The 22,731-nt window shown below is 38.2% G+C and overlaps 1 protein-coding gene across 1 annotated transcript in view; it reads right to left on the bottom strand.

Moving 5' to 3' along the window:
- Positions 1-22,731, bottom strand: part of UNC5D (unc-5 netrin receptor D) — a gene marked incomplete at both ends in the record, with an annotated part of 295,103 nt that overhangs the window by 138,695 nt on the left and 133,677 nt on the right. Inside the window, one exon of the mRNA XM_081333414.1 lies at positions 9,880-10,098. Within this exon, the coding sequence (XP_081189540.1) occupies positions 9,880-10,098 (219 nt within the window). The remainder of the gene's footprint in view (positions 1-9,879; positions 10,099-22,731) is intronic.

Raw genomic sequence — 22,731 nt, 5'->3', positions numbered from 1 at the left:
TGAAGACAAGAGACTTGCAAGGGAAGCACAAGAAAACCCATGCAGACAATTGCTGTCTTTTGCTGCTGCTTCTCTGCATTTATTGCTTGAAACGCCTCTTTCCTTTATCCAAATGGTAGTCCAGGCACTTTTTGTCTCATCCCTGTCTTTCATCAGTTGTACCTTCAAATGGTGACTCAATAACTCCATTCCATTTGATTAAAGTCAGAAGCAGGTCAACAGAAACCAGTATATACACCTTGGATGGCATATTTATGTAGCTGTGATGATATACAGTATATAGCTCCACCTATGTTCAAACACAAAGCAAATTCTGCTTCATTCTAGCACTAATAATGTTATCTAGTTGGGTAATGAAATGTCTGCAAGAAAACAACCAAGCTCAGAGAGCACCAGGGACCCCAAGTTCAAACCTGAGCCTCAAATATTCTTTTCTATGATCTAATTTGGATTTCTTATCTGAAGAGGCCTTCCTTCCTTCCTTCCTTCCTTCCTTCCTTCCTTCCTTCCTTCCTTCCTTCCTTCCTTCCTTCCTTCCTTCCTCCCTCCCTCCTTCCTTCCTTCCTTCCTTCCCTCCTTCTTTCCCTTACCTACCTACATTTTTTTTAATTCCTTTGTAAGCTCCAAGATCCAAGTCATGCATTGTGTCTGAGGTCAAAAAGAATGTCATTGATGCTTCTCTTATTTAAGCCACACGTAAAAATGAACACTGGCATACACTGCATGAATATCAAAGATATTTTTGTGTGCTATAACTACCTTCTTCAGAACTGAATCAGTCTGTCACATTTGATTAGTACAATTTATCATGGTTCCTAAAATGTCTAGACTAACAAGATTAGAAATATTTTTGAGCTCATATTTCTCGGCAATAAACTGCAGTACATAAAGAAGCACAATCAAAATTATAAATTATAAACAAAATTATAAATTCCGCTGTAGGCTAACTAGCTGTGCAAATTCTAAACAAAAATAACACTGTTTAGCCTCATCCATTTTATTTCTCCCTCATTCACTTCATGAAAGATCAGGCTCAATAAAAAAAAAGTTATCTATCTCTATGTTATAGATGATTTAAACCATGTCAACATTTATTAGTATTTGCCAGTTTCCATATAAAATACCTGTAATGCTGTCATAACTACAACATTGTGTAGGATTCTATCACTCTAACTGAAAAATAGTACCAGCGAGAAATTAAAATGATGTTTCATTCTATGAAGGAAAGGTGAAAGGGAAACCAATGTATTAATTTAGTAGAGAAAGATGACTTCTCAGTAGCACCGAACATATTTTTTTATAAACTATGAAAGACTAGAGAAACCAGCGGTTCTTCTTTCTTATGCTGAAAACCAGTCCATTTATATCTGACTTGATGTATCTCCAAACACCTCAATGGCTAATTAGTGCAAACACAACAGTCACTGGACCTTGATCTTATCCAGAAAAGCAATTATGTTTGTTTTCTTTATCTTTTTAAATGGATATAGAATTCTGGCAAGAACAGCTCTAGGTAGAAACTATGGTATTGGGCACTGCATTTGTAAGCTTCACTTTGACTGTCATGTAGTTGGAAAAACCAATAAAAGAGAATAAACATCCCTTACTCTGTGTAGCACCAAGCCTGGATCAGCCACATGTCTTTAACTGAAAAATCAGTCACACACAGTTCCTCAATTGAAATACAACCTTTCAGAAACACCAGATCAACCCATAGTTTAATTGGTTAATTAGCTTTTTCTCTATCTCTTTTTCTTTTGTAGGAAGTAGGAAATATTGAGTGGAGGAGAACTACAATTTCCAGTTTCTGGTTGACAGTATTCAGTTTACAAAAGCTACACTGAACTGGAGCTGGTTCTTACTTGATCAGAGATCATTTGAAAATATCAAGAATAGACTAAGAAGTTGGGGAAAATATCCTGGAAATCATTTCCATACAGTGTTCATGACAAGAAAACTATATGGATGTTCTCATGAAGTCACCAGGAGCTGATCTTTACTGAGAGAGGCTGCCACAAAGAAGAGGAGGTCAAGCTATTCTCCAAAGCACTTGAAGACAGGACGAGAAGCAATGGATGGAAACAAATCAAAGAGAGAAGCAACCTAGAACTAAGGAGGAATTTCCTGATAGAACAATTAATCAGTGGAACGACTTGCCTATAGAAGTTGTGGGTGCTCCAACACTGGAGGCTTTTAAGAAAACAATGGTCAGTCACTTTTCTGGAAGGATATAGAGTCTTCTGCTTGAGCAGTGGGCTGGACTAGAAGACTTCCAGAATTCCTTCTGATTCTGTTAATCTGTTATTTGCGTATCTTACCCAGAGCATTCTTGCTCCTTCTCCAACTCCCAAAAGTGTCATTTATCAAAACACACAAATACCAGAAGAATCCCTGCCATGTGTACTACAAAGAAAACTACAAAAATTGCAGTCACCAAATACTAAATACATTGATTACGGCTGGATGCAAAACAATGTATATGCAGGAAAGAAGTAGTTTAATAGGACATATGGATTTTCTTGCCTTCTTAAGGAGAGCAAACAGAGAAAGATTTTTGGTCATCACTAAAGAGCAAAGAGATGGCCAAGAATTGGGAGAGATTGTATAACGACAGCAACAAAGTACAAGAATGTGTTCTTGTTGTTTTCTCATATTATGCCTCATCAATATTCCAAAAGCAAATAAGGAGTTTGTTTTTTAAATGCAACATTCACACCTTGAATTGAAACAGAAATTCTAGATATAAATTAGTGCAAGCAGATCTGTCAATTGCAGTTTTATTCAATTTCTCCTTTTCATGATAGTAAATTCACTTCAGTCTGTCTCCATGTGTTGGCAAATTCATCAGAAGAAAAACATTTGCGTGAAATATTTCTCTGGGTTTCTTCTCAGATAGGCTGTTTGGTACAATTATTCTTAGGTTGTATAACCTAAGAAAAGCATGATTCCTTCCTTCCTTCCTTCCTTCCTTCCTTCCTTCCTTCCTTCCTTCCTTCCTTCCTTTCATCTCTCTATCTCTCCAATCTCTGTCTGTCTATCTATCTCCACTTACCTATCTATCTACATATCCAGAGTGGTGACTGATACACAATTTAATGTGTTTCTTAATAGCTGTTTTGTGTGCATTAGAAATTATTAAGAATTTTGCATGCCAAAAAAGTATGGGGGGTTTCTGGCATGCAAGCACATTCCAGTTAGACATGATCATTTTGGGGGTAATTTGCTAATTTGGGGGTAAAAGTTCTGGATACCATATAAATATTTTGATCAAATGCCACCAACAGTAACCATTTTCTACACTGTATCCATGCCATTGTATTATCCTATATGTTCAGCTAGCAATTTAAATTTCAAGGGATGAATTTATTGATAAACAAACGTGGCCTGTGTAGTTTGCTTTCCATTCCCCCCCCCGCCCCATTTTGAGGCATAATAGAAAATGGAATAACAAAGTTTAAGCAGTGTGAAAGTACATTCTAGTTGACAGCTTGTTTCAGGAAATTATATGAATGTAGGAAATGTGAATTAAACTAAGTTTATTTCACGTGAGTCAAAGACACTTGTCTCCTGGAGTTAATTCTCACAAGTAAAGTATCTAGTAAATTATCTTTCTTCAAGAATGATCATAACTGCTCTCTGGAGTTGTCCTGTCCTGGAGAAACCTAACCCTAATCCTAACCCTTAAGTTTGCTTTATGTTTATTCTTCCCTTCTCCTCCAATGTTCAGTGTGCAGCTTCTACTCTACCTTCCTACTATCCCTTGAGATGCTATACTTACTTCTTACTATCCCTTGAGATAAGTTAAGCTGAAAATAGGAGAATGGCTGTTCAAGTTCATTGTGACAAGAATCATGGGTGAACATGATTGAAACTGAACAATGAGCCCGTTGAAGACACATATTAGCTGGGTTCACCTTTCACATTATTATTTTTTGTTTGGTTCAGGATCATCTGTCAAGCCATCCACTAAAGTATATAAGCTCTTGTTTATTGCTTGATGTGATGCCTGAATCCATCAAAACACACTTAGTTAATAAGCTCTACTTTTAACAATGTGACATAAAGAGGTCATCCTCCCTCTCCTTAATTCTCCTTCCATAAACATTATAATAAAACAAAACCAGTGAAGGTAGGCCAAGTTAAAGGTTGGGCTATTTGCAAGAGAAAACATTTTGCTATTTCTTTCCATTACAGGTCTCTTCTGCCTTGAATAAAGGCAATTGCATGACTAGTATTCCTCATCAATTTAAGAATCAATGCATTACAAATGGAAAACCAGCATTGTTCTCTGATACCTTATGTAAATCCAATTCACGGGAGTTGCCCAGGCATTTAAATTATTGTGCAAATTATAACCATCATCCTTCGTCATCAGCATAGCCTAAAAGAATATGAAATTTTTATTGCTTCTTGAACTGCTATGCTAATAAGTGTTCTGTACTGGCTGGGTGCTTTAGCAACAGACAAACTTATGCTGGGAGAGGATGAATAACTGCCCAGCATGTGCTTAAACATAACAGTGCCACACCGAGCTTCATCATTTGTCAGCTTTATTTGTTTAAATGAGAAAAATGCTGACAGCAGTTATTGCTATAATCTTTTTATATCAGACAAGGAAACTTTACTTACTCTTAGCAGGTCTCATACCATTGGGAAAATAGAAATTGGAATGGTTTATAGCCAATTTGAAGCACACTCATTTAAAATAGGTTTAAAAGTTTCAATATATTTTAAACCCTTAGCAAATACTCTTTTAATCATGGAAACATTCAGATCAAGAGGCAAAAAAAATCTTGGTATCCCAAGGAACAATACAAAAATGAGCTGATGCTCTTTGATCAGACTTGGCCACCATAATATATCGTACTTTGGTGTGGTAAGAATGAGCCACACCTATAGGTAGATGTCTAGGTAAATGTTTTCGAGTGAAGGATGTCCTTGTTGTTTTGAGTTATATTTCAGAATTGCGGGATCTGATTGTTTTTGGAAAATATTGAAGAATATTGGATATGTTGAGTATGGAGACTGGCCAAGAGAATTACAGTATATTGAGAAATTGGGAAAGTACTATTAGTCCATCTATCCAAAACTCTTTCCAAATTTTTTTGGTCATTTTTTTACAGCATGTCATGTGATGTTATGTTATCAAGGCTAAATAACACTGAATTAGAACTTTTATTAGAACTTTTCTAATAAAATAAAAGGTCGCACCGATCTAACAGGCAAAGAAAGGCAGCACTCACAATGAAAGAAATGTATGTATTACTGTCCAGAAACAAAACTGAGAAGAAAACTGTAGGAGAATTAACTAATTTTGCCAATATTACATAGAAAAGGTCAACATCAGGGCTTGGATAGAGAATATATATATGAGTCTGGCTGTATATGGCATTCATGCAGGGATCATCCTGCCGAGAAAAGTGTTAATGTGATTGCTTCACTGAGATATTCTTACATGCCCAGACTGCAATAAGCAACATTTGCTGGGCTACTACAGAGCAATTGGCAAGGACTCTAGAAGTAAATGTGAATTGAATTGCAAGTTGGGTATGTGCCAAAGCCAATCACATCACTCTTCCTACTTGCAACAAACCTGATGCAAATCCATCTGCTTTCCATTCTCAGAAAACTAATTAGAGGGTGAGCACCTGCTTTCTTACGCATCAGATTTATGCCAATACAAAGAAGGAGATGGAGCAGATACTATATCCAGAGTTCAGAAGAAAGAGGGATTGTCAATGAAGTATTTCAGATTTTTTTTTTAAAAAAAGTTTTCATTTACCCCTGTTAAGTTTTCTCAGCCTACTGATCACTGCAACATTTTCTCCTAATATATGAGGCACCTCTTCTATTATAGCTCCCACAAAAAATAAGAATCAAAAAATCATGTAAGCGATTTTTCCCCCTCAAGTTTCACAACCTGAGTTCACAACCAGGGTTCAACTAGTAATTCTGAAGCTATCTGTTACTTGAAACAAGAAGCATTTCACCTGAACAGAAATCTCTCTCTGTGTGTCAAACACACACACACACACACACATACACACACACACAGAGACACCATTTGGATAGTTCTACTAAGAGAGATTGTTATCCATTTGCCTTTCTGTCACAAACAAAGCACGGGATCCTTAGCGCAAACAAATAGAATCCCCACACTCCAACACTGAAGGTTTTGAAGAAGAGACTTGACAACCATTAGTCTGAAATGGTACAGGGTTTCCCACTTGAGCAGGAGGTTGGACTAGAAGACCTCCAAGGTCCCTTCCAAATCTGTTATTCTCCTCCCCAATATGGCACATCAATCCCCATTGCCTCTATTTTAGTACCCATTGTTTTCAACAGTATTGGTGAGTTCTTGGCAAGAAGCCAGTAAAAATGTTCCCAAGCCCCATACACTATGTACATACATTCGCATTTTCTCATGCACACACTGCTGACACAATATGTTTTGTGCAGGCAGTCCTGATTCGAAGGAGAAAAGGTGATCTAGGCCAGGGAACACCAACCCCTCGTCTGTGGACTGGCATCAGATCATGGCATGCCAGCAACCGGACGGCAAAAACAAGGAAAGCCACATAAGCGGGATTCAGGCAGCATAAAAAACCATGCTCCCCCTTGTCTGTGGAAAAACATCTCTCCACAGAACTGGTCCCTGGTGCCCAAAAGGATGGAGACCGCTGATCTAGGCTATGTGCAGGAACCCATGATATGGCTATGGTAATCTCTTTAAACTTAATACACTTCACCTGAAGAATGCTTGGTGTTGTTGCTTGGTGTTGTTGCCCACCAAACCTCACAGCTTCTTTGAGAAATTGTTTATTGCTAGCACTGATGATGTTACCTAGTTTGGTAATAAAATGTCTGCAAGAAAACAACCAAGCTTAGAGAGTACCAAGGACCCTCATTTCAATCCTGAACTCTTCTATTCTCTTCTATCAGTTGTTACCACCAAACTCTGCAACACTTTTTTCCCTTTGAATTCTCCTCCAAAGTGGTCCATTGCTATGTTTTTCCCCCTCTCTGGACCAAAAATATACCCTACCAGAGGGATAGAAAAAAAAAATCATCATTGGTGATCCCAAAAGGCAACTGGGTTTTGGTTTTCCTTGAAGATGTTTCGTTTCTCATCCAAGAAGCTTCTTCAGTTCTCAATTGAAGAGCTTCTTGAATGAGAAGCAAAACGCCTTCAAGGAAAAACAAAGTCCATTTGCCTCTTGAAAAAACACCTTTGGCACAACCATGACTTGGATAACTGAGAATCTCCATAGACATTCACCATGGGTGAGTCCACTATCCAATACCACCATATGTGTCTAAAATTGAACAGAAGCAGTCAAATCAGGAGATTTCTTTAACTCCACACTACCTAGAATGGATTGGGGTTGATAGCAGGAGTTACAATTTATTATAAATTTGTCCTTCTGTTTTCTCTGCATTGGTTTTATATCTTTTTTATAGCTTATAGGTTTTTGATGTGATCAGATGAACTAACCAATAAAATTGTTTATTGCTGTCATTAAAAACAGCCTCGGTATGCTAGTACTTATGGTATATTGGGTCCTATTAGATCTGTTAGTAGTTGCCATGTTTTCACCTGCTGTGAGAGTGAACCTTGATCTATATACTTTCTATATTTTGAAATCCCAGGCTGGCAAATTTTAGGCACTGCAGTCTTGAGATGCAACTTGTATCTCAATATCATGAGATAAAAATGAAAAGGAGCATCAAACAGCTCATGACACAAAAGGAACTACACAGCCTCAGTTACTAGAACAAGTGAGTTTGTGAGTTTTCATCTGTTTCAAAAGATTAGATGCCCGTGAGCTGAAATAGTTGTGCTGGTAATTTAAATGTGGATAATTAAAGGAACGGTGTCTTGTTCCTTTTGTTCTGAAAGTCATGATTAAATGAATATTTTTGCATGTTCTTTACCAGCATTGTTTCACATACAGTGTATAATAGTCTGACTTTGAAAGCAAACTTTCAAACCCCACAACCAGCAACACAATCAGTAGCAACTGTATTGCATATGACTAACACCTACTAGAATGTGGCACTCTCTAAATGTACCTGCTTCCCTCATTCCACCTCACCAGCTTTACAAAATGTCTTATTTCCGAGATGCAGAGTTGCTTAGCAATCTTGGAAGCTGAGGTAGAAGAGTGGGGGAGTCACAGTGACACAGAATTTGAAATTATAAGTTAACTCTACCATTAAATTGATTTGTGATACTTATCAAGATGTTTCTAAGTAACCAGGAATATATAGAATTTGCTGGAAGATAACAAAAATGTGTTGCAATTGTCAGGGTTTCCCACCCACCCATCTAGCTCACTGACTTAAAATCCCTCTCTTGGCAGGTATTTTTTATTTATTTATTTTTACCAGAAAATTATGTTTCTCCATTTATTTAATTTATATCACACCTTTATTATTTTTACAAATATCTCAAAGCTAAAACTATATCCAGCAAGTTTCTTCCTCTTATTCTCCCCACAACAACAAACCTGTGAAGTGAGTTGGGCTGAGAGAGAAAGTCTGGCCCAAGATCAGCCAGCCAGCTTTCATGCCTACGGCAGGACTAGAACTCACAGTCACCTGGGGATTGGCTGCAAGTCACTCAGTGGGTTTCTTGGCTACGGCAGGATTAAAACTCAGTCTCTCTGATTACTGGTCCAAAGTCACCCAATTGATTTTCATGGCTAAGGCAGTCTCCTGATGCCTTAAGCATTGAACTAAACTGGCTCTCTATGTAACTTCATAATGGGCCAATGCCTTGTGGAAAGGGAGATGTTGATACAGCATTTCCCCTAGCTAACATGGGAGATAAAGCAAATAAACAAGCCATGATATTGACTAAGGTTCAAGAATATGATCTAAAGCAGGCGGCCTTCAAACTCGGCCCTTTTATGACTTGTGGACTTCAACTCCCAGAATTCCTCGGCCAGGCACGCTGGCCTAGGAATTCTGGGAGTTGAAGTCCACAAGTCATAAAAGGGCCGAGTTTGAAGACCTAAAGTCACCCATTTTTTTACCATTTATCTGCAATTCTAATACACTTGTAAGTTAATGAGTATAGGGCTGAAGTCTCCAACATGATACCTTTCTGATGCAGAGTCCACAGTTCGTGTTAGTTGCCAGAGCCCTGGCCCTATCATATATTTTATAAAAAATAAATCTGAAAGCAACTGAAAAATAAATGTATCAATCCTTTGTGCTCAGTTATGTCCCTCAGGGCAGCCGTATTGTGTTGTGATTCAGGGTCAGCCTGTGGGTTCGGCAGTTGGGTTGGACGACTCAGAGGAGGAGGGGGGGTGTTGAAGAGCTTGCTGATTATGGCCTTGAGGCTCCGCAGAGCCCTCAGCCAGGCCCCTCCCACCTGGTCACGACGGAGACCCAGCTGTGTGAGCCTGACAGCGTGGATGAAGATGACCCACAGCTGGCCCTGTTCAAGGACACCCGACGCAGGAGGCAGTCAATCAGGAGTAAACAGAGGAAGGCAATGGGGCACCTCGGAAGGAGGCAGAGAGAAGCCATGCCCTGAACTGTATAAAAGGGGAATGCGTGGGAGGGCTGGTTTGCTGAAGGCAACCGCTTGAATAGTTCCTGTTTCATACCTCCTGTTTCATGGTTGGTGTCTTGTTTTGCTCTGTTTTATGTTAATAAATTTGGCAGGCTTAATTCCAGCCTCTTGCCGTTTGTAAAGGGGTTGTCCCTGCTTTTTCTGCAGGGCCGGTAGCAGGCTGGTACAGAACAGATTGTGAATGGGCAAGCCCTTGCTTTGGCAGTCATTTTAACTTGCTTTCAAAATTCCAAATGGATGGATGGATTGGGTGAAGACTGGCAAGCCCTAGCATAAGGTTATTTACCACTTACCTGTGATTTTGTCCATGCTCTCCTCCGAGACATGCTCGTTTTGATGAACCCACTCCCCATTGCATTTAAAGAAGATCTGCATTGCTGGCATGGCTCTGCAGCGTAGTACAATTGGATTGCTTTTAATTATATATGCATCATCTGGTTCTTGCATGAAATGGGGAAGCGTCCCAGGAGCAGATGGGACAGATTCTGGGAGGGTTTCACTGGTGTCAGTTCCTGTAAAAACAACAACAACAACAAAAAGAGGATGTCACACCATAGAAAGATCTTCCATTAATCCCAACTCAAGGCAATGAGTATCTTCTGGATAGAGGGAGGCGGTGGCTCAGTGGGTTAGGACGCTGAGCTTGTCGATCAGAAGGTCGGCAGTTTGGCGGGTTGAATCCTGAGTGCCGCGTAGCAGAGTGAGCACCTGTTACCCGTCCCAGCTTCTGCCAACCTAGCAGTTCGAAAGCACGTAAAAATGCAAGTAGAAAAATAGGGACCACTACGGTGGGAAGGTAACAGCGTTCCGTGCGCCTTTGGCGCCTAGCCATGCCGGCCACATGACCACGGAGACGTCCTCGGACAAGCACTGGCTCTACGGCTTTGAAACGGAGATGAGCACCGGCCCCTAGAGTCGGGAACGACTAGCACGCATGTGCGGGGGAACCTTTAACTTTACCTTTATCTTCTGGATATCAGTTCTCTTAAGGAATTGAACACTTCCATCATGTTCTGATAGAGCATTGAACAACTATTTCCAAAACACAATAGCTTGTTCATACAGTACATGCCATTTCCCAATCCAAAACAATAAAATTATGCTTAGCATAGCATGTGAACTCAACATGTCATAAACACATTAGGGTTTGCCCTCTGGATCTCCTTAAGTTTCTGGGGGAAAACATGAAAAGGTAAATTAATGCTTACTTATGCAGCCCAGAGAGAGAGAGAGAGAGAGAGAGAGAGAGAGAGAGAGAGAGAGAGAGAGAGAGAGAGGGAGAGAGAGAGAGAAATGAAATATAACTGCATAATCAGAAAACACTGGAAAGTTTAAACGGGTCATCTGCCTCAATGTCTGGTGAGGTGGACACCAATGCAGCAGAAAATGTTTTTTTTTTTCCATTTTAATTTTTCAATATTGACTCCTAGTTCAATTTACTTGGTGATTTGTATTTACTCTGATTTTACGAAGAATGGAATTTCACTTCATATATAGTAATACAGTCTACCTTAAAATGGATAGGTTTTGTTACAATTGTATGTGAGTTTGACTTCCATGCTTGCATCAATTTTCTGCAAGGCAGAGTCCACAAATAAAACCTTGATTTTTGTTCAAAATTTATGGCCAATAGTGCATTCACTATCTGCTTTTCCTTGGAAATACCAGTTGTTCTTTAGTTCAACAACTTTTCAGAGAATAATGTTTTTGTTATGACTAAATTCCCTTTCTTGCTTCTCTTAGGGATGTCCTACAGCACATTTTATACAATAACATGGTGTTCAGTTTTATAGAGCCATATAAATGGTTGAAAGCCACCAGATCAAAGTGCATCAAGCAATAACAATTGGAATGTACTGCTTTGCTAATGGAATGTCTAATGTTTTCTACAGTCTTTTTAAAGACATTTTAAAATTCAGCTTTAAAAAAAAACTGGTGCCCATTTAAAATGTGTCTTCCTTAGAGCTACTGATTTGGGCAAGACCAATTTATGCCAGGTAAAGTTTTCTTTACAAACAAAACCCCAAAACAAAAGAAAAAAAATCCCTTCCTATATTTAAGAAGGGGAGGAAGAGAAGGGAGGAAATAAAGATAATATTATTTCCATTGGTTTTAATTTTATCATTTGTTTTCATAAAGATGTGCTCTTTCTGCTTTCTCCATCGCAATGTCAAAAGAGCAATTCAGGTGGGTTGGCTGTCATCACTGCAAAACACATAAAAAGAATTCAAAAGCATGTTTTAATCCAATTGAATGAAAGCCAAGAGAAACAAATGCAGGATAGGTTTTTTTTCTTCTTTTGCATAGCACTACGTGCCTACACCTAGTCACACAATATGAACACTTTGGAAATTAATGGCCCCACAATGTTTCAGGGGAAAAGGCTGGAATCGCATGTAACCCAAACTGAAGTTACAAGAAGCCTCCTCAACCCTTCCACTCTCAAATAAGTGCTTGTGTTTACAGTTTTATTTTAGTGATCCACTGAATAATACTGTTTTCCTAAGACAGAGATGGCCAAACAACCAAACCTGGTTGTTCTTTCAAACCAAGGAAGCTAGACAATTGTATTGCTGGGAGAGTAGCCATATTTTTATTACTGTTAATGTTTTTAATCACAATTCCCAGTTCCATAATAATGTTTCTAGTTACTGTTTTGTTTGTATGTTCTTAATCCCAGTTATATATTGGGGGGGGGGGCTACCATTAGAACCAGTAGATTGGAGCAGCCTATAAATAAGCTGATAAAGTAAGGAAGCAAATATAACTGAGAAATGAGGAAATGGTGGAAAGTTTGAGGTGATTTCAAGTCCTTTTTAACTCCTTCTCATTATCTGGACCAGTTCCTGCAGTTTTCTGGGCAAGATTTCAGAGTAGCTTGCCACTGCCTCCTTTCTTGGGCTGAGAGAAAGCGACTGGCCCAGGGACACCTGGCTGACTTTGTGCCTAAAATAGGAGTAAAATTCTCCAAAGCTCTCCAAGTTACTTAACCACAACATCAAACTGTCTCTCACAAGTAAGCAAATAAAATAATTGAAAAATGGGAATGTATCGCATTGCAAAACAATCTCACTTTTCAGTATCATCTTCATTCTAAAAGAAAGTCTTCAGGCTTTATGTATATCTTAATAACAACAAGAAGAAGAACAGTAGCTTGGTGCTTTGTTTAGAAGACAATGGTGAGCTACAGAACCGTGATGGCGCAGGGGTTTGAATGCTGTATTGCAGGCTAATTCAGCTCACTGCCAGGAGGTTTATCCTCACCATTTCAAGGTTGACTCAGCCTTCCATCCTTCTGAGGTTGGTAAAATGAGGACCCAGATTGCTGGGGGCAATAGGCTGATTCTGTAAACCGCTTAGAGGGTGTTGTAAATTATGCAGAGGTACATAAGTCTAAGTGCTGTTGCTAGTGCTACAAAATAAAAACAGCATCCTGGATGATATGAAGAAATATTGGAGAGCAAGAGCTATTCTAGATGTAGTAGCAGAGAGCAGTTATATCAGTATTCCTTCCAGAAAATATCAGATTTGTGATTACCTTCCCCAACACGTGGCAATTATTTGGCACACTCAAAATTCCAAGTATGCTTATGAGCTCCAAAACATGAAGAGTTCTCTTCCATCATATTAGTTGGGAGGATGCATATTAAGTCTGATTCACTGAGCTGTCCATGGTACTGAATCACAATTCTGCCTATTATGTCAACTTTCCCCTGAAAGTCTTCAACAGCCATTGTATAAGTCCAATTGATCCTGTAAAGTCCATTTATCCTTGGCATTTGGGTTCAAAGCTCAACACCACCATTAGATATAAAATGAAATCATTTAAAAACAGGTTCCTACAGCTTAAAGACAGTATAACTCCCTGGCTGACCATAAAATAAGTGTCAAAAAGCTTCTTAAATAGGACTTTCCAAGGGACATCCACCTGCCTTTTTTAATCTGATGCATAGTTAGAGCCTCCATCCCCCCCTTTTCACAATATTTTTTTATGAACAGAAGACAGAAAAATATGGCAAAAAAAATCCTACCTACCCACTCTGAAGCCCACAAGAATCTATTTGCTGTAGGATTATCAAAATAATGTGCAAGAAAGAATATTAGTAAAAATGCACATATAATCATTATTCAGATAAGAAAAGGGCACCAGATGGGTCTTATCTATGGGTCTTAATTAGGACACCTGGCCCCGCTATCCCCTTTTGCATTTGCTCTCTGAAATTACTTAAGATGTTGATGGAAGGGAGAGATTTGATGTCATCGCAAATCCCTGAAACCTTTGTACCATTAATACACGGATTTACTAAAGCCTTCAGGGATATGGTATTTACCAAAGACTGACAATAACGGAAACAGCTATGCCGGTCAGCAAAGGAACATGCATGCTGATTTGTTTTTCAGCTTATAAAGACAGCAAGGAATTATAACAGATGGAGGGGAAGCAGAGGTGAACACATCATATTTTACAGCCTGAGAAGTTAACAGTCACATGATTTTAGCATGTGGTTTTATTCTCTAACGTTATCCAACACCTTTCTTGAACCAATATGGTTTGTCAAAGTCATTGCTGCATTTAGAGTGATCCAAATACAGGTAGTCCTCAACACCCAACCACAATTTATGTTGCTAAGTGAGAAATTTGTTAAGTGAGTTTTGCCCCATTTTACGATCTTTCTTGCCACAGTTGTTAAGTGGATCACTGCAATTGTTAAATTAGTAACACGGTTGTTAAGTGAAACTGGCTTCCCCATTGGCTTTGCTTGTCAGAAGGTCGCAAAAGGCGATCACATGACCCTGGGACATTGCAACCATCATAGATACGAATCAGTTGCCAGGCATCCGAATGTAAATCACGTGACCATGGGGATGCTGCAATGGTCATAGTTGTGAAAAATGGCCATAAGTCACCTTTTTCAGTGCCGTAGGAGGTAATACACACACACACACACACACACACACACAGAGAGAGAGAGAGAGAGAGAGAGAGAGAGAGAGAGAGAGAGAGAGAGAGAGAGAGAAGCAAAGCTTAAAGGGTTTGTTTCAGTGTTGTCACAAGTAAAACGGCAGAGAGCAGGGAAATGTCTTGTTTTATGACATTCCACCTCCTAAAGGGTGAATGAGGGAAAAAAAATTGTTAAAAGTCCTTGTCCTTTTCCCTGGAAGCAACAACTAAAAACGTATTTGAAGAAATTTCAGCCTGGCACCATTTACAATCAAAAAGGGAGTATCGTGGTCAAAAGCGGATTGACGCTGTCCTCTGGCAAATACAGTATATCACAGCCAGCTGACAGGCCTTTGGGTCACAGGACTTCTTTGATGCATAAAGAAACTTGACAAGTGTCATGAAAAGGGTGGGGAAAAGAAAATACAGTAAAATGTGTTTTAATTCATCTACCCAGACATTGCAAGCTGGCCTAAATGTTCAGCTTGCTCCAGAGGCAGAATAAAGCATTCTGAGACTGCTGCTGTCTCTTCTCTTAGATGCCAGAGGAGATACTGATTTTGTTTCATTTTGGTGGTGCTCCAGATTATAATTGGGTTGCCAAGATAGTAACTTTACAAGTGTGATACAGTAAGACGATGTCAAAAAAAGAAAGAAAGAAAGAAATTTCATTTTTTTAAAAAGATGTCGTTGCTATTGAAACAGACATGGCTTTCTGATATCAGCTTGTAGCAAACAATATCATTGTGAGTGTGGAAAGGCAACTGTTCAGTGTCAAGGCCTGAAAGAAGGTACACAGTTTTAACACGTTGCTCTGTGTGACAGCGCAATGAGCAGACAACATCTTAACAATGTCAAGGGGGAGGCCGATGCGCATGGCGCTGCAAATTTCAAAATTTCAAAGCATGTCACTGGAATCTATAGCAGCTGATCCATAATGACTTGTTAAGGATGTTATAGCATCTTGCTGTCAAGAGTGAAAATTCTGCAGAAAGAAATCTCATACACCATTGCATCCAGAAATGACCGGTTCTAAAAGTATGGCTGGTACATTGCATTTCTTCTGGGTTTTACTGAACACAGATAGTCCTCAACTTAAATCAGTTCATTTATTGGCCATTTGAGGTTACAACAGCACTGAAAAAAGTGACTGATCACTGTTTTTCACACTTAAGACCATTGCAGCATCCCCATGATCGGGTGATCAAAATTCAGATACTTGGCAACTGCCCATATTTATGACATTTTCAGTGTCTCAAGGTCATGTGATCCCCCTCTGAGGCCTTCTGACAAACAAAATCAATGGGGAATTAACAACTGTGTTACTAATTTAATAATTGCAGTGATTCACAACCGTGGCAATAAAGGTTGTAAAATGGGGTGAAAGTCACTTAACAAATTTCTCACTTAGCCACATCAATTTTGGGCTCAATTGTGGCTGTAAGTTGAGGACTACTTGTAACACATTTCCACAGGGATCACTCTCACAGATCCCTTTCTCCCTTTGCCAATTGAAGAAGTAGAAATGAAATATCAGCCCAGATAACTGATATCCATGGTAAGATGAATAATTAATATGTGCATTGAATCTATATAACTATCTATCTCTATCTCTATCTCTATCTCTATCTCTATCTCTATCTATCTATCTATCTATCTATCTATCTATCTATCTATCTATCTATCATTCACTATTGCTGATCCTAGTCCCTTAAATATTGAAATACTACAATGGTTTCACGTCAGTACAAAAGCTACCAAAATCTACCACATTTTGTAAAGCCACAGTCTTCAAAGAGAACCTTTAATATCTTATTCTGGACCTTTTTTTGACTGAAGATGTAGTCATACATCTGCAGAATCACCTTAGGAAGATAAATCACCTGGAAGATAATGCAGGCTGGATTACTGGCTTATCAGAGTCCATATGTCTTATTAAGACTTCAACTACCTACACAACTTGGCTGGAAAGGCAGCTCTTGTGAGAGGTTAGCCAGACTGCATATGTTTGCTCTCCAAGATCTTGATCAATCCTGAATTTATTAAAACTCAGACAATATTTATTAGCTAATTCAGCAGATAGAGCTCAAATCTCAAACACAATTCAGGTCTATTCTGCAGGAGTTAAAAGGCCATCCAGCAAAGGCAGTCCTGCATGGGTCAGAAATACCTATGCATGACTAAATGCCTATGGAGATTCTCAGTCATCCAAGTCATGGTTGTCCCAAAGGTGCTTTTTCAAGAGGTAATTGGACTTTCTTTGTTCTTCCTTGAAGACATTTCACTTCTCATCCAAGAAGAAGCTTTTTCAGTTCTGACTGAAGAACTGAAAAGTCAGAACTGAAGCAGCTTCTCGGTTGAGAAGCGAAACACATTCAACGAACTGTCCAGTTGCACCTTTGGGTCTAAGCATGAGTAGACTTGAAAGGGGGAACCCCACACCTTGTGGTAGTGAATAAATAATGTAGAACTGCATTAGGGATGACACAGAAGAATTACCTATGGTGATTCATTTCTTTTACCTATCAAGATCTCAAAAACTACCACTTTTCCAAATACTTGAAAAGCTTACAATCTAATTCGTGCATATGATTATGTTGTACCTAATTTACTTGAAGTCAACCCTTGACTACCTACAGCACCTGGGTTGGAAACATCTCCACACATTTCTGTCAAATCTAAGAAACCTGAAATCATATTCAGCTTTTGTCTTGGACCCATCTATTCATGCTTGGCATTATTCTTAGCAAGCCAGTCAAAGATCAAATGCCTCCATCATTAGAGATCCAACATCCCACAGTATATTTATGCCGTCTCTCACTCTACAATTTTGCAGACACTAATTGCAACAGACTGTGTGTATTTTTGCATGAATGTTCTCTCTCCCATATGCAAACACACTAACCGCTTCTGCCCAAGAAATAGCTACAATGTTTAAAAACCAGGAAGAAAGTTCACTTTCCACATTCCAATGGAAAGACATCTTAAATCATTTATGACCATGTTCAGATAAGAAACACCATCAATATTTATAATTAGTCAGTTTGAAATACAAAGGCTTACCGCCTACAACATTCAACCGCCTTGTGAAACATTTATGAATTTGCCAGCTATTTCTTTTCCATCTAAAGGAATTTCAGACTTTCAAGCTAGCCATGGGTCAGATGTGCTTGGCTGCTTCCATCTTCGAGCAGCTTAGTTTCTTCAAATCACAAATTCACCCATCGGTTCACATAGTCACCCAAATGCAGCAGCATGACACCTTCTCACTGTGGGTTTGCTGAAGTCTGCATTTGCACATCACAGAGCCTGGATTATTTTATATACCCTAGGTTATTGCTTAATACGTTGTGCAAGAACAACCAATTGTTGCATATTTAAAAGAACTACAGTTAGGAAACTGGGGTGTAGGACAAATAGGCCAAAGGCACACATTCATACTTGCAAAGAAACAACACTGAATACAAATTATAGCTTACGAAAACAGTTTTTAAAACCATGATTTATTCTATTAATTATGACAGTAATTTACAAAACATACTTTATGCAAGATTACATAAATTTGTCCATCTGTAAAAGAATGTCAAGGTGTATTTGGAAGGCAGGAAACATGAAGGAAATTGAAATGGCAACTCGGTCCTGAGAAATTAGGAAGCACGAGAAAAAAAACCTCAAAATAGCCCTACCTTGATTCTGTTTGGTACAGGACAGAGCAGAGAGAAACTTTGAATTCTGATATCATGCCCTACTACATTAAAGTAGCCTTGGTGGAGCAGTGGGCTAATGCCTCCTTAAGTAACACCAGCTGCCTGCAATTAGTGCAGGTTCGCATCCCACCAGGCTCAAGGTTGACTCAGCCTTCCATCCTTCCGAGGTAGGTAAAATGAGGACCCAGATTGTTGGGGGCAATAAGCTGACTTTGTAATAATGCCACTTGGGGGTGTGTGTGAAAGCCCTAATAAGCAGGCATATACATAGAAATAAATAAATAAATAAATAAATAAATAAATAAATAAATAAATAAATAAATAAATAAATAAATAAATAAAGTAACATTCCTAGCATCCTGTTTCTGATCTGATCTACCTCAAAGGTTGAGAACATTGTTTTACATCCTGGTTTTACTTCTGTTACCAGGTCATTCCATTGCATTTTCTCTGCATGCAGTAAATAGTTCATTTAATAATTTGGGGGGAAAGATACAACTTAGCTAGTGATCAGGGATTCCACCGGCGTATAGATTGCGAAAGCAATTTCCTTTCTCCTGCTCTTCCTTCTGAATCTAAACCACAGGCATTCAGAGACAGTCTGATGCTAAATCTGAAGTTACCATAAAATCGTTATGAATAACAGCCATTACAGATCTAAAAGTTTCATGTGCACCTGTGCAACCTAATCATTGATATATCAAAAGCAATGGTTACATCAAACCCTCTCCTACTTCCTATGGATACTTGCAATACATCTGTCCTAATCCTTCTCATCAGACAGTTGGGTGACAGGTGTAAAATTGTTCTGCCACCAAAAGAAAACAAAATCCATTTCCTCTGGCAATTTTCTGCAAGGACACCCCCTTCCCCACCTATGAATGTGCAATAAGTTGTGGAAATAAATCTGAAATATCACCCAGAGACAGCCTGTGCCAAATAGCCAACAGGAAATTTGTTTTCGGCTGATCAGAATGCCAATGGGTGAAACCTCTTAATGTGCATTTAGGTAAGGACTGTGGTGTTACACCAAGGGTTCCTTTAGGATAGGAATGAATAGGGAATGTGTAAGTATACCTTCCTGGAATGAAGAAAGAAAGGATTGCATTCTGTGTTTCTAAATCCCTCACTATATATTCATTTTGTGCTTTGTGCAGAGAACCTTGGAAGTGGATGTTATCAAATCCATTTTACAGATGGGTAAGCAGCCAATAGAAAGAAAATACATAGGGGAGTATAAGCAGATCTGAATGCACAGGAAAAGAACCAATTTAGTTTTACACTACAACTATTACACTGTCTAGTCTAAATCAGTTTTGCTGTGAAGATAACTTAACCTAGCCAATAATAAAAAGTTGGATGCACTGTATATGTGTGGGAGTCACCACATCGTCTCCCCTATTTTTTTCCTAGTTGATATCATTGAAAAACCACACTAAATACAATTGCCACCCCACTTCCTACCTACCCATATTTTTAGATTTCATCAGTATCATACATGCATATCAATGCATATCAATCTTTTTTATCTTATTCTCCAAAGCACCTGAAGGCAGGACAAGCAATGGATGGAAACTAATCAAGGAAAGAAGCAACCTAGAACTAAGGAGAAACTTCCTGTTAGATCAATTAACAAGTGGAACAACCTGCCTCCAGAAGTGTTGAATGCTCCAACACTGGAAGTTCTTAAGAAGAGACCGGACAGCCATTTGTCTGAAATGGTATAGGATTTCCTGCCTGAGCAGAGGTTGGACTAGATGACCTCCAAGGTCCCTTCCAACTTCATTATTATTATTATTATTATTATTATTATTATTATTATTATTATTATTATTATTATTATTATTATTATTATTATCATCATCATCATCATCATCAGAGTACTGGAACAGAGAAAATCTGCCTTTGTTAGGGACACTAAATTTTTCAAAGAGAGAAAGATAGATAAGGGGGAATGATGATCAGGCATCAAGAAATGCCAAGAAATGGCTCCTTTTAATTTTGGTTGTTTGAACAAACTATAATATCTTGGCTCGCTTATAATATTAAGCCAAAAATCATGGTATATTCAAAAGCTTTGATAATCCTTCACTTATTTGAACCAAGTCTTATTTTTATACTAAGCCCAAAATCTCTCCTCATTATTACGTCGTTGTTGTTTTTCTTCAGTGAAAATGTAGTGGAAATGATGTACACAATGGCTTGGTACATTAATAATCCAAACTATCCTATGACAATAATCCAAACTATCCTATGACTTAATAGGATAAGTGGATTTATGTGAATATTCATGTGTCATTTGGAATGGAAGGAGTAGGATGAGAAAAAAAAATATAGAGAAAGGGGAGGTTTTTCCAAGCACCTGATACTGTCCAGATGAATTCCAGATTCATTCTAAATTCTGCCTATTTTTAAGGTTGAGAAGGATATGCAATGGCACAGAATCATGTTAAAAAACCTGAAAGCAGTTGTGCTAGACTGAGATCACACCATCACCCAGGTTTCCCATTCTGGTGTTGTCCAGATGCATTATACCACACATTACACAACTTCAGTTCTATCTTCTGGCATACATACATAGATACATACATACATAGATACATACATACACACACACACACACACACACACACACACATATATTGTTCCTGATGTATGATATTGTAGGTAGTGTAAGATAAATCACCATTTAATATAACAATAAAAAGAGCCATAAAACAGCAAATAAAGCAACCATAATATCAAAACAGCCAACCCAAGAAAAAGTTCTGGAACGTAAAAATTTCTTAGTAGCAAGCCATTGCAAGTTGGGCTATGGAGCAAAAAAACACCATATTAAAACCAACAGCCAAACAAATAAGTCTGGTCTCAAAGTTAACATTTTATATGTTATTCCAAGGTGCATAGATCTTGGACCCCTTTTTTAGGTCAAAAATAAGAAGAGAAGGATTTTTTAAAAAATTAAACAAGTAGTATGATAAAGTCAACAGAACATATTTGGCCAATTACATCATTTGAAGAATTTTTTTTAAAAAAACAGCTGAACAATTAGCTAACAATTAGCTATTCATAGGTAGGCATCAGGAAAAAGCCACAAAGTTTTAGAAGTTTTTAAAAAACTCTATAAAGAGACCTGGTCTGCAGAAGAAAAACTAGGCAAAATAATGAAGTTTTCTCTGTATGCTGGCTTACCCATGTTTATAAATATTTCCAAAAGGCATAGAAATGTCTGAAGAAAGAAGAAAACCTTTTGATCTATTCTGCATGGATACTAGCTTGTCCTTCTAGAATAAGCAATGGGCTTACAATCCCCATGAAATGCCATTAATTAAGCCACACAATATTTTTGGGTTCAAATTTTAATAAAAATTTAACCAAACTGCAGTTTCTCAACCCATATCAGAAATGAAACACCATTACATGCACCCCAACTGAGCCCAAAATTTATGTTGCTAAGTGAGAAATTTCTTAAGTGACTTTTGCCCCATTATACAAGTTTTCTTGTCATATTTGTTAACTGAATTACCACATTTGTTAAATTAGTAACACTGTTGTTAAGTGAATCTGGCTTCCCCATTGACTTTGCTTGTCAGAAGATCACAAAAGGGGATTGCATGACCCCGAGACAACTGCGAGTCAGTTGTCAAACATCTGAATGTAAACTGTCTGACCATGCAATAGTCATAAGTGTGAAAAATGGTCATAAGTCACTTTTTTCAGTGCTGTTGTAGCTTTGAATGGTCACTAAGTGAACTGTTGTAAGTTGAGGACTATCTACATTCATTAACGTCCAAACTTTTTCAAATCTTGAGATATAATGGATAGAATGAATGTAAACACTAGAAAAGAAATGAATCAGAACTCAATTTGCTCTTGCCTATTCAATAGGTTCAAATTTTTATCTTTAACTCTTCCAGGTCTTCAATATCAGCCACTATAAAGCAAACGTAGGTGCCCCAAGGATCTTTTGGACTCTTTCCCAAATTCTGATTGTGGTCATGTTAGCTGGGATTTGGATTTGAAATTCAAAAATATTTAGGGTGTATTGGGTTGCCTACTCTTAGGACAGATAATACTATTGTCTAGTACGTTCTATTAAACTTCAAGTCCTCTTTACTGGGATTATTGAAACAACCCAATTTCATAAATAACTATTTGATGATAGCTTCTTCTCATTAATCATTATTAGAACTAATCTGATTTTGATATAAGCAGTGGCTGGAAAAAAAATAGACACTCTCTGATTGGTAGAGTGGAAATTTGTCGTGTTCTATCTGAGTTTACCCACAAGCAGATGATAAGGGAAGGAGTGGGTCCAACATTAGTTCATACAATATATTACTAAACCACAAATCGGCATTAAATAATTGTAATTATGATTTTACACTTATATTCAGCATTTCTTCGCAGCACTTAGGTGGTTAAATAGGGGACTGTGAAGGGTGAAACCTTGGCAGCTACATTTTCCTGAGATTCAACTTGCCTTTAGATTAAAG

The sequence above is a fragment of the Vipera berus genome (assembly GCF_964194415.1).
Source record: "Vipera berus genome assembly, chromosome: 8".
NCBI lineage: Eukaryota > Metazoa > Chordata > Lepidosauria > Squamata > Viperidae > Vipera > Vipera berus.
The sequence above is the reverse complement of the archived record's forward strand: the minus strand, read 5'-3'. Positions and strand labels throughout refer to the sequence as shown.